The sequence below is a fragment of the Sinohyriopsis cumingii genome, chromosome 5 (assembly GCF_028554795.1).
Source record: "Sinohyriopsis cumingii isolate HCF-2022 chromosome 5, ASM2855479v2, whole genome shotgun sequence".
Taxonomy (NCBI): domain Eukaryota; kingdom Metazoa; phylum Mollusca; class Bivalvia; order Unionida; family Unionidae; genus Sinohyriopsis; species Sinohyriopsis cumingii.
Window position 1 is genome coordinate 111,277,955 of NC_142965.1, and position 14,100 is coordinate 111,292,054.

Consider the following 14,100-nt stretch of genomic DNA (forward strand, 5'->3'; position numbering starts at 1 on the left):
ACGGTTTCTGAATATATCTGTATTATAACAACGTTTTTCGTAACAGACTGCAAATACAAACCTGCGTATCAGTCCTAAGCGGTATGAATACACCTGCATATCGATTTGTGCATAACAACGGTTTCAAAGCAGATTGTAAATGCAGCATGTTCTGCCTACAACTACTTGCGGATCAATAACAACGGTCAAGTTACCTCAGTTTCTCGCTATGTTGTATGATGGGAAATTTCTATTTTGTAAGTTAGAAACCATAAATATACTTCTACGAGTAATTAATTACGACGTAAATGGTTAATCTGACCATAAAAATCGGAAATTTACGAAGAAAACTATATATTACAAAGTAATCTCCCTTTTGCATAATTAAAAATTCAGTAGTATAAGGGGGACATACAGCGACTCCAAATAATAAATATAATTCGAGGTGGTTATGATAGTTAATAATGTGGTGATGATAATTATTGATACTGAAAGGTGATTTTCTGTTTATATACTTTTGAGAAAGTAGATTTGGTTATATTTTCTGCGACGTATTTTACCACACGCGAGTTAACATCAAAATATTTCGCAGCCGCGTTCATAGACTGAAATATAATTTCTTTGCCAGTTTCTGTGTTTGTAGCCTTGATCACCCTTCTAGAAACTGTCTTACATCTTCCAGTATTACCACGTGCAGAGTTCACGCTTTGCGTGACAACACGAAGGTTGGATAAGGAGTTGTTCTGAGGATCCCCGTCAATATGATCAATAACAAAACCATCTTCGATCAATCCGTTGTGACACTCGAAAATAAATCTATGACAGAGATAATTTTTCCTTCCAGCAGTAAACATTAGATAACCAGTATTAATGACAAAACCAACCGGTCTTTTAAGCATACAATTTCTGATCATACCATAAATATTTGATTCGTAGTTTGTTACGACAGGATGTGGGATAAATATATTTTGCTCCATATATGCAATAATATTATTTGTTTAAATCATTGTTTGTCTGAAAACTTAGTTAGATAATCCTCCACGGATTTTATAGCATTTTCACTATTATTATTTTTTTTGTCATAATATCTTTTAAGCTCTCTGAACCGTTTCCCCCCGCACTTTCCACATAATTTTGTTTATCCTCGCACTCCAGTACCACATCGCAGACATGGTATTGGTCCTAAGCTTCCACGGTTAACGCACTGCATGTGTTGTCCGCAGAACTCCTTTTTACAGGATTTATTACAACGAGTTAATGAACCCACCATGAGCCATCTGCATTGAGACATTGTATACATAATATTTTAATTTAAATACTTGTCTGAAATATAGTATGAACGAATTCGATAGATTATCCCGAATAAAGCCCTGGAGCGTGGATAAATTCAACCTCGACAGAATATCTCCAGACTTACCAGTACGAGATCTGGTTGATCCGCAAAATAAAAGTTTGATTAATAAAATTCACGACGCCAAGAAAGAATTTCACACAGATGGTGCATCTCATGTCTGGTCAACGTTCAAGATTATACGCGACAAAAATATCATTAACGCTATGATGAAGGACAAACGAACAGCAATTATCGTTAACTATCTTGATAATCGCAAGTATCTTCTCAGAATAAAATTCGTCGTGTTGACAGAAACAAATGATTGGATTATCCGTGACAAATATGATCCCGTCCACGGTAATAAAAAAACTGTCGTACTAAGTAAAGATTCCAAACCAGGTCTATTGACAGGTATTGACAAACCGTATTATGAACGAGCATATCCTGTGACCGCGGTTATCTATGGAATCTATGTGATGAATGAAAAACCTAGCGTTGATAAACTAGCGCCGATGAAATTTTCAAAAATAAATTGTGTGGCTGAACGAGTAACAGAACATTTTACCGTTTCGACTCGTGGAAACGGTCTAACGGAAAAAAGACGTAAAATAATAAACACGTGGGGAGAAATGGTTAAAGATACCGGTGCGTCTATTAAAAATGTCGCTGAGTTAGGAAAAAAATTAAAATTTCCAATAACCGTAGCGACGATAACAGGAGAAATTTTGTATGAACCAAAATATAGATCAAAAGGAGCTTCGATCGAAATTATTGATCATAACGCACACGCGTGGACTAACGCAGTAACAATATTTCCACGAGATCGAACTGTTAAATGTTATCCCAGAGACGTGTTTGATTTTATTAACGAAATAAGTAAAAACGATCCCGTGTCAGTATGGTTATTTCAGTCTTGCGTGGAAGAAAATAATCAATTTGATCAGTTTGTGAGACCAAATGGTGTTATTTATCGAACAAATCCTCTTCACGAGAAAATGAAAAATCTTGCACTGCAATACACTGATGACACTGACGAATTATTGAGCAACTGTTTTACTGTTCCGTCAGTTGCGGCTCATTTTGCTAGAAAGAAAAATTCGTGGAAACCAACTCGGTTTGATTTTCTCAATGACATAGTATCCAGTTGTGTCGAATATGGACACGGCGGACTATGGAATACTAAATACGATCACAGAGATGTTATTTCAGTTGATATGGTTGCGTGTTATCCGGGAAGTTTTCTTGGATACGGAGATTGTTCTGTGTATTTTGAGCGATTCGGTCATCCGACGAACGAAATGACGCGAGTATCGATAAATGGACCATTACCGGATTTTGACCTGACTGGATTTGCTCGTATCGAGTCATTCGAAATGTCTAAAGGACTCCATGCAATTTGTTATGTTTGGTTTGGAAAACATTTTTCAGAAAAAATGTGGACACCAATAGTACTATTACGGTATATGCTTGATTGCATGATGTTAATATCGCTGACGATCAGCGAAGCAATTATATCATATCGAAAACAAACCGAAGTTTGGTTACCACATTCGAATGAAACCGATTCGAAGGATCTTGGTAGAAAAATAATTGGCAAATTTACCCAAGGAGCAGCATATGATCACAGACGACATTGTACAAGATTGATCATGGACGACGCTGAGTTAGATTTTATAATCGCTGATACAACGAACAAGAACACGTTTGTGAGTCGGGAAACAGTTTTCTTGTCAAATGGAAATAAACTAGGTACCATTGTGAACTACATGGACGGTCAGTCACCTCATTATACTCATTTAAGATCATCGATGCTCGCGTATGTTTCAATAAATCTATTATCGATGATAAATAAGGTTTATACGCATGCCGTCAGGGTTGCTACTGATTCGTTCTATATAAGTAAAAAACATTCAATACTGTTAGAAAAATTAAACATAGGCACTTATGCATCGTGGGGTTCGTGGAGAATAAAAAAGGAATATATGCTCGATTATTCCGAATCCGCTGATGTTGCGGTTAAAGATATTTACTGTAAAAAATATCAAACGTTGACAACTTCGTTGTTACCATCGGTATACGATCCAATAACTAGACACAAAACGGTTTATCTAAACGGACCTGGCGGCAGTGGTAAAACCACTCGAGCTATCGAACTATTTCAGAACTCGGATATGATCGTGCTAACACCCACACATAGACTCGCGCGAGAGATGAAACAACGCGGTGTTAATTCCTGTACTTATCACAGCTTTTTTCGATGGAAGGGTGATACATGGACATCTTTAAGGATGGGCGAGAAATACATTCCAAAGATTATAATATGGGATGAAATATGCACTGTACCGCTAGAAACATTAAAAACATTTCTTGATTGGTTGTTAACAAGAAATACTGCTGTGATAATGTGCGGCGAACACGGTCAACCACCACCTGTAGCTGGACCATCTCCACATGATTGGCTGAAAAATTTCGTTGATCACGCTGAAGAAATAACTGATGATCATAGAGCACTTGATGCAGCGTTGAAGGAATTTAAAAAATTAATCAGACTACAACCGAATAAAATACAGTGTGAAGTAATGCGCATGATAATTTCAGAAACACCCATGAAAGACTTTCTGCAAACGTGGCGACCAAACGATTTGATAGTTGCAAGTAGAAAGATAGTTCGTGATACACTTCAGCGGGAGTTGTTTCAGTTACAACGAGAAAAGTTTCCAACGTTGTCAGTTCCATTATGTTATCGACCAGCAGATACGCGACGGCAAAATATCGACGTTGATATACCAGGAGAGTCAAAGAGGAAACAGAATCTTGTATTGAATGATATTGTTGCAGTCGACGTTGATGTTGTTGAAGATGCTCTACGTGCTGATAAATCCCCGTGGACGCTCGCATACGCGATGACGATTCATTCATCTCAGGGATTAACTATTACTGATACAGTTGTTTGGATCGTTGATGATCGTATCGAATGGTCGAACTTGGTTTATCTTGCAGTGTCTCGAGTTAGAAAAATATCTCAGTTGAGACGGATCGTCATGGACTCGTCAGTGATTAGTGATGATGATGTTGACGGTGATATAATAAGAAAAAAATTATCTGGTTATAAACAGTGTGATAAAAAAAATAAACGCAATTTTGATCTTGATGTTGATTTTATTAATGCGCTGAAACAACAACAGAATAATCATTGTGCAAGTTGTAATTGTATAATGTTATGGCGGTATCTGAAAAATGATCCAAGACAATTTACCATAGATAGAAAAAATAACAATCTTGGTCATACACGAGAAAATATCATGTTGACCTGTTTTGAATGTAATCGACGTCGTGGTGCTGGCACCCTTGGTGCTAGTTAAGTGATTTTGGTGGTAATTGTATATCCGTGGGGATTACTTGTAATTGTTCACGTACAAATCCGCGTTGAGGAGCAGCCGAATCTAGTCTGTAGATTGCGGGTCTACCTGAGGATCTAGTTACGGTTTATATCTTATGTGTGGTAACACTCCAAATAGGATCAGTCGCTCTTTTGTTACCACCTTCGAGTTCGCCGGGCTCATATAAATACCTTACAGTGATGTTACCTAATAATGGTTGCGCTGAAAGATCACGTCGTTGTGTAGGTATGTGCGCGCTTGCAATTGCATTAATAGGTTTCATGTTGGTCGTTCGAGTTACTTCATTATTTAACGCTGCTATCACATTTGATAATCTTGCCACCCATTCACGAGATCTTTTATCCTGAATCAATTCCTTCGCGTATTGATATCCAAATAACCGCTCAGCGAGTGTTCGATTAAGTCGCTCAACAATTGCCTGATCACGATGTATTGCAGTATGTCCTCGTCGTATTTTGGTATTATGTTGTTTCATCAACGATGATACTGGACCAAGAAATTCCTTGCCAGGATCAACCTGTAGCAGCTGTGGCCATCGTAATGGTCCTCGTTGATAAGTTCGTTTAAATGCATCGGCTTCTTCAGCAGCTGTTTTAGTCGTTAACGGTTCTGCTTCTTTATATCTACTTGCAACATCAACAACAGTTAGCGCGTATTTGTACGTTTTTCTACGTACAGTATCATATGGTAAAAATAAAATATCAGCTTGATGAACTTCATTAGGAACACTGACACTGAAATGTGCAAATCGAATTTGCTTAGGACGTGGTAGATAAATTTGCCATATTGCCTGCCTGGACAACCACGTTTTAGCAGCAGAATGTTTAACCGCTGCTGCATCAGCGAGTTTACTAATTGCTGCTTTACCCTTCCAGTATCCAATTGGTGAATAATAAATCGATTCCATCTATATATTACCAGCCCCTAGCGCTAATTTACTTTTCATCGCAGATCTTACTAACCAATTAGCTAATGACTCTCTGATATTTTTATTTTTTATGGAATTTAATGCATGAATTAATTTCACATCTGCAGTATGCCTATCTTGTAGATTTTTACTCTTATAAGCTACATCATGAACATGACAAGCTCGATCAATAGCGTTTACTGGTTCCTCGCCTGGTTTTGGTTGATCCTGATTATCAAGCCTGATATCGAGTCGAGTACCAGGACCGCAATAATTATATCCTGGTAGATGTTTTTCTCCGCTGTATTTAGCCCATGGAGCACCTGGAAACTTTGACATCAAATTAGCAATATCACCACCGCGCCTATTAGGTAAAAACGAAAATTTCTTTCTACCGCATACAGAACATTTTCCACCATACGCTATTTTTTTTATTTTTTGTTATAACCGTAGCTAAATCAGTGGTTGGAGTTTTAACTTTACAGCGTAAACAATATAAATTCATGTTATAATATATATGGATATAATTGATTTCTCAGCAACTCGGCAGCGAGAGCCAGTTAAACACCATCCTGCACTACCGAATTCCATCAGAATGATTATCATGGGACCAACTGTATCGGATAAGACGCAATTATTACTTAATCTGATAATGAGATGGTTGAAATGGGATAAGTTGTATTTGGTAGCACCATCCGCTGATGATCAACGATGTTATGAAGTACTTAAAGATTTTAACGAAAACGCGCGATTACTGGACGAAAATAATGATGTTATAGAGTTTATAACAGATATTGATGAAACACCGTCCGTTGATGTTTTAAACGGATTTATTAATAATTTGGTTGTGTATGATGATGTGATGCTAGATAAACAGTCAAATCCAGCTAGGATTTTTTCCCGTGGTAGACATAAAAATACCGATGTTATTTACGTTACTCAACGATACACACAAATACCAAAAGTGATCAGAGATAACTGTAATATTTTAGTTGTGTTTAATGGCGTAGACACACACACGTTGCGAAATATTCATCAAACCTGGTGCAGCGGTGACATGGATATAATTAAATTCAGAAACTTTTTTTCACGAGCGCAAACTACTCCGCACGGGTTTATAACAATAAATTTGCACGATCCTAGAACAAGATATCGTATTGGACTTGATAAAATATTTGGATAACAGGGGTGATGATAAAATTAAACTGAATTAAAAAGATATCATTAATATAATGAAAAATTGTGCGTGGCTGATTCAATTAACCACTAACAAATGTGATAAAAAATGTCGTGGAGAATATTGCAAAAAACATAATTATCTTCTAAAGAAAAATCCTCATGCTGGTCCACGAAGTTGTGTTGGTTGTAACAACCGCGTTAGAGGATTATATCAGATTTGCAAAAATTGCGGTGGAGATCGATACAGAAGTTTAATGATATATTACAGAAAAAGAAAAAACGTAAATCCAAAAATAGAAAAACCACCATCAGAACTTGAATATTACTTGAAACATAGAACAAATTCCCAGGATTCAGATGAAGATTCCCAAGATTCAGATGAAGATTCCCAGGATTATTGAGCAGCAGAGGGGGCTCGTCTACAATTATGTTGGGGACAAACAATAATCGTAGACGTGGTATTGACCTCTATGAAGGGTCACTATTTTTTTTGTATAAAAACAAGGGTGACCATTCCCTAAAGTGGTCTGATCGCCCCCTCTGCTGCTCGGCCTGGTGTCAGGATAATGTTACTGGTTGGAATATCATGCTACATGTCTGCGGCATGATGCCCCAGTTCTAGACGTCACTTTAAACTGCCAGGCTGCAGACATCGTAGCGATAGGACAGGAAAATTGTTAAAGCTAAGTTAAAAATCTAAATCACACAAACACACACACAAAGTTAGCTGAAAAGGTAATGCCATTATACCTTAATTGTCTTCCGCTGTGTATGGACTATCTTCATCAGTTTCAGAATCAACCTTTCCCACTCGTCAGTTCAAAACGTTTCCTTTGATTCACGGCCACCATTAAAATTACAAAAAAAACCATCTCTAAAGTATATAATATGATACGGAAATAGATCCGTATATATTTTTCATATCGGCTTTGATATCAGTTCATGAGTACCCTAAGTGTGATCTGTGCAAACCAGCAGAATCTGTGTTTTTCTCTTATTCTTCTCAAATAATTTAGGTCATTTTCTCTCACCTTTGTTACGTCACATGCATACATATGCGGGCATCCTAGGTGTTGTAAGTGCTGCTGCAGATCATTGAATAGAATCGGTCTTAATTTTGTCCATCGAGTGACACTTAAGTTATCGACAAGTTAAACACATTTTATTGCGAAATATTCAGAACGTTTCAAATACTCATAGTATTTACTGTGACCATAAGAAGGTGTTTGAGCCCATTCTTGTTCTGGTTTCAGATTCCTGGAGGATCAGACTCAGAGTGAATGTGTGATGGATACATCGGACTTGATTCAGAGCTATAATTTTACACAGGAGGTTCAAGTTGGCTATACTATCGTAGAATGTAAGAAAAAACCCATTTACGTTACATTTACACCATATAACGCTCAAAAGTATACCAACGTTGTAGGGTATCTACGTTTTCAAAACTGTATCACTAGCCTGGAAGGTATTCAAAGGTTTGCAATGGCTGTAAATGTCCGTGTGACAATCCTTCGGCAGACATTGCTGATAGGGTCGTTGGATAAACACAATATGTCACAATATCAGGATCTTCGAAATCTTACTGCAATCTGGTTCGAAAACTACCAAAATCCTCCGCCAAATTTCGCCGATATTCTTTCATTTACAGACATGTTTCCTGAAATTGGAGAGGTAATTTTCAAGAACATGTCTTGGGAAAGTCTGCCCGATTTTGTTCAAAGAACTTTCACAAACTTGCAAACGCTGGATATTCCTTATAACAGATTTACTGTGCCGCCATCCTTTCCATGGACACAGCAGGTGCTGACTCTTCCACAGAATATTTCTAGAACAGTTTACTTTCAAAATCAGTATCTTAAAGCCTTCCATCTCGACATTCCACCAAATATTTATAGAAGATATCTAAACTTAAATTTTAATAAGATACATGACTTAAGAACGCACACCTTTCGAGGTTTCTTGCATATGTTAACACTGAAAGGGAACAACCTGACCCACTTAGGCAACATCGCCTTTAATCTTACAGGTCTTCAGCATCTAGACCTTTCAGAGAACCAACTTGCCAATCTTCCAATGGGAGTGTTTAAAAATATGAATACTTTGCTTCACCTAGACATCAGTTTCAATTGTATTAAACAACTAGGTGCTGGAATATTTGATGACCTTGTGAACCTACGTTATCTATATCTGGCTAACAATTCTATTGCAGCCCTACAAAAGGGTATATTTTCTAGACTTCGTAACTTGACAGAACTAAACCTAGAAGGAAATTATATTTCTTTCATAGATGCCAATGCTTTTCCCATAGATTCCGTTGTTCTAAATGAAGTGGACTTAAGTAGGAATCTATTAACTTCTCTTCCTGAATTCGTGTTCTGGATTCGTAGCTTGCAAATTGTCAAATTTAAAAATACTCACATCTCTTTTCAAGGATTTGAGGAAATGTTGAATTGCGTGCCATTTGTCAACTTAATGAGGACGGTTATTCACTCTGTCAGCAGTTCAGAGATAAATATTCAGGAGAAAGGAGACTTCCTTCGCACCATAGACCTATCGAATTCCAAAGTTGAGGATATGTTCAAGGCAAACATGTCCGATGACCTACGACAAAAATTTATATTGATACTGCAACATTACAAATTTGTTCTTGATGGGAATCCTATTCGATGCAGCTGCAAAATTCTTCCTATACAGACATTTATATTGGGCTTGGTTGCAAACAAAACCTTCAGTGGAGACGAGTATTATTTCAGGGAATGGAGATGTACTGATCCGGTTGAGCTCAATGGCAGAAGTATAATGAATGTGAAGCAAGAAGAAACGTACTGTCCAACAAACATTTCAGGATGTCCAGAAGATTGCTCTTGTTATGAACGATCGATCAGCAGAAACGTGATTGTAGATTGCAGATGGCGCAAACTATATGAATTACATCACGTGATGCCAAGGGGTGAGCTTGAACTCTGGTACGGTGGAAACGCCATCACGTCACTGGTTGATAGAGGGTACTTAGCCTTCGTTGCAGTTTTAGACCTCAGAGAAAATAAACTCAATCATATTGATCCCAACGCAGTAGGACGGCTTGTGCATATTAAGGACTTACGCCTTGATTCCAACCTACTCGACAGTTTACCTAGAAACGTGGCGGAGATCGAATGGGGGCATCTAACACTGCAGAACAATCCCTACAAATGTGACTGCACCACTCTTTGGATGAAAGAATGGATCATCCAGCACAAAAGCGCGATATCTGATTGGAACAATATTAAATGCAATAATAAAGACAATGGTGGGCTAGAGTTTGTCTTTGTCCCTAATGAAGAATTCGTTTGCGAAAATTCTGAGTCTCAGTTTGATTCGATACGCAATGTAGTAATTCCATCAGTATCTACAACTATCACAGTGTGTGTTCTTTTAGCTCTATCCATTATTATTTATGCGTATCGCCTTGAGTGTAAAGTTTTTATGTATATCTATCTAGGTATACATCCTTTTGACAGGGATGCTGACAATTCAGAAGAAGAGGTGGACGCACTGATAGTTCATTCTGGGATGCTGACTGACTGGGTGATGCAAAATATTGTCGATATTTTAGAAGGGCAGGATTATAACTTTAGGATATGCGATATGGCTCGAGATTTTGTCATTGGATTCTCCTTTCAAGAAAATTTGACACAAATTGTACGTCATAGTAAAAGAATGTTACTACTTGTTTCCGAAGATTGGAAAACGGACGATGAAACTTTCAAGGTTACGTGGAACATAGCTCAGGAAAAAATTAAAGAATCAAAGTCAAATTATGGCATCATTATCAGCCATGGAATCACACCGAAACAAATAAAAGACAAAACGTTGTTAAGATACCTAAAAAGAGGAAGATTCATCGACTCAAGAAACCGGTTATTTGTCGAGAAAGTCTTGTATTCAATGCCAATTAAGATCGACAATAATCATGGATGGCGAAGAAAACCCAATGCAAAGACTTTCATACAAAGAGAATTTTCCATAAAGGAGGATCACGTGGAGGACAACAGGATCCATGTTTTCATATCGTATTCAGATCAGGATCTGGAATTCGTGACAAAGGAACTGGCCCCTGAGCTGGAGAGGAGCGGATACAGGTTATGCCTTCCCGACAGGGACTTCATACCCGGTGCTTCAAAGGAGGAGAACATTCTGAAAGCCATCGACGTGTCACTAAGGACGGTATTTGTGCTCTCCGGGCCACATATAAAGGATGAATGGTCCCTCTTCACCTTCCGATCGGCATGCGAGAAGTCTTTGAGGGAGAAAACCAACCACCTGATTGTCATCGTACGGGACGACGCTGACATAGACACTATGGATGAAGAGGTTAAACATTATCTCAAGACATACGTCAGTCTTCATATAGAGGACAGGTGGTTCTGGTCCAAACTTCTCAACGGTTTGCCACCTACTGGACAGAAGCGCCGAAGCGAATTTACCTCGCCACTTTCCATGTCACAATGTGCAGCTCCTGATGCCGTTACCATAGAAATGAAGGAAGTGCTCCAACGAAGTGAAAAGAGAGTCGTCACTCGGTTTTGATAAAGCCATTCTTTTCTACAGCGAACGCGTTCTTTGTTTCTACATACATTTTTTAAATGTTAAATATACCTATCTTAAAAATTAATAATACGGCTTAAAGAGTAAAGATATTTCAGGGACTTTATTATTTTGCTCATTTGCTTTAGTCCATATTATGTCAAGAGATGGGTGTCAAGTGCATGAAATTTAACAAGCCAAACTTTTGAATGAGTATGTTTTTATTTTATTTGGTTTTCAAATTAGAAAATATGTCAAGCATTTACTACGCAGATTTGGAATATTATATGGAGTGTCTTAGTGTGTACATACAGTGTGCATATGTTTGTCTGTGATGAATTCATCAGAAGTGAAGGACCATACAAAAGCATAAACGTAACAAAAGCTGACATTGTATAATAGAGGTGCCCTGTGTTGCTGGTATACCGGTTTACCGCGGTATCTATTTTGGGCAGTATGTATCACGCTACGTTTTCATCGTAACGGTACATTGGTAGCTTGTCTCATCAAACAACGTCCGTGAATTCTTTAGCAATCATGTTACGAATTAAGTAATATCAACAGCATGTTTTCATTTTCGAAGCCAAATAATTCAAAAACGTATTATTATTTTTCTATAACGGTTGTTTTGTCGCAACTTAGCTTGGAATATTAAAAACATAACTATATTTATAGACAATTAAACACATGTTCGACACGAGTCAAGAATACCACCACTGTAGCCAAATGGGATAATTTTAAAGAAATTTAGGCCAAATTCAAATTACGGAAATATTTTATTTTTATGCGAGCGTATGTTAATGTATTACGTACATGTATTCCTTTGTAAGAATTCGGATCAGCCTAAGACTTGCAACAGAGCAGTTGTTTTACGTTTGAATTTTACCTAATTTCTCAATTCCATAAAATCTTTTCTCGTTTGTCGAGTGTGTTTTATGTTTACTGGACCTACCAGATGAATATTCTGATCAGGTGTTGGCATCGCATTCAAAATCTCACTGCCGATTACACTAGTAGTAAGAAATTGGTTCTTTAGTGTCAACACTTCCTGTATTTATCAGCAAGCACTATAATGGTAGCAAAGAATCTTTCACAGTTAGTACGTTATAGTGCAAAATTTTATATTACAGTTTATACAACAATTAAAATAAACATAAAATTCATCTACTATGAGGTATTAACCCATTTATTTTAGGGGTGGGTGGGACTGTGATATTCGTTTCAGCTGATATAATTTATTTTCCTTTTCTCAAAATATTTTTTTTATAATTAATATAATGATTGTAGCATGATGTTAGTTTGTTATGAATCAAGGCAATTCATTTTCCAGCTATTGATAATTTCGACATGACATCATCTCTGGCATTCAACCAATTAAACACAGCTCTTTGCCTCATTCCAGTAGGAAATTGACTCAGCTTTTATCCTTTCAGATCTTTGTTTTTGACAGACATGAAAAACCTTCTAGGCTGCTATTTTCGTTTTAAAACTAAATATTTCTAATCAAGGACATGTTGAAATGTATTCCCAAGATATTTCAATGTTCATTTTGAGAATTTCTATGATAATGAAATTAGACCCTTGTAGGGCACGATCAAGGATAAGACCTGAAAAACAAAATTGTTCTCCTACCGGAACCGGGCCTGTTGTAGCGCGTATGTTGAAAGTACCAAATGACAGGTGGAAAGTTTTAAAGCAGGTGCACTTAAATTTTTGCCCCAAATATAATTGTAGCATACCGTGGTAGGTATGGCAATATGTTCAGAAATTTGCAAAATGTATATTGGTACCCAACTCTGTTGTATATGACGTTTGTATGTTATTCACACAGTAAGCGACAGTTGTGGCCGCAAGTGTTTCAAACTGTCGCAATATTTTATGACTATATCACATATTTAACACTCCAGTTATTAGTTAACAAACGAAAGGCGTCGTCTTTATTTGCTTTGATTTACTAAATGCTGTAATTCTAGTCTATTTGTATTTTTTTTTAATTATAAAAGTACTTCCGTATTTTATTTTCTCACCCATGCAACAGAGAAATCTACATGTTCTACTAACCTTATTTTTCCTATCTCAGTCGGGTTATCTCAGACCATCGTCTTCGTAATAGTGTCCACACCCTAGGGACTACTTTATTAAAGAATTGTCTTTTGCTTGGCCTGTTGGAGTTGTTTTCTGATCAAAGAAACCCGACACTTAGGGAAAGTTACCAAAATAGTATTTGGAGGAGAGAAACAAAATAACCTTCAAAAATAAGACTTAAGTAAAAAACGATAAAGACAAGACAAAAAGAAAATGGACTGCATGCTTGGGAACATCTTGACTCTCAAATGTTTGTCCCATTGTGCCCCAGTTGAACCAAACATCAATGAGAATAAATCACTTTCCAATCTGAGGGAATCATTTTACGTCCACACGTTATTCCATAAGCAGATTTACCTGTTGCATATCCTTCCACTACTAATAGGAATACTTGCCTATTTCCAACACAGAAAATATAATTTATCCAAGAAACCATGAAATTCAGAAGTCCATCACATGGTTATCCACTAGGGTCTGTATTTGGATGGTGTTTCATATACGCGGATACTTTTGCAATTATTATTAGTTACAACACCAGTATGCCACAAAGAGTTTCACCTCCTCCAAAGAAAAAGAGAGTTATATACAATAGTGGCACAGATCTCTAATTACCATGAATAATCACTCATGTTGCATATTACTCTTCGTTA

At 37.2% G+C, this 14,100-nt stretch overlaps 1 protein-coding gene across 1 annotated transcript in view; it reads left to right on the top strand.

Moving 5' to 3' along the window:
- LOC149799995 (uncharacterized) overlaps positions 1-11,485 on the top strand; it is a 34,856-nt gene extending 23,371 nt beyond the window's left edge. Inside the window, exon 3 of the mRNA XM_089959531.1 lies at positions 8,053-11,485. Within this exon, the coding sequence (XP_089815657.1) occupies positions 8,053-11,368 (3,316 nt within the window). The 3' untranslated portion in view covers positions 11,369-11,485. The remainder of the gene's footprint in view (positions 1-8,052) is intronic.
- Positions 11,486-14,100: the final 2,615 nt, after the last annotated feature.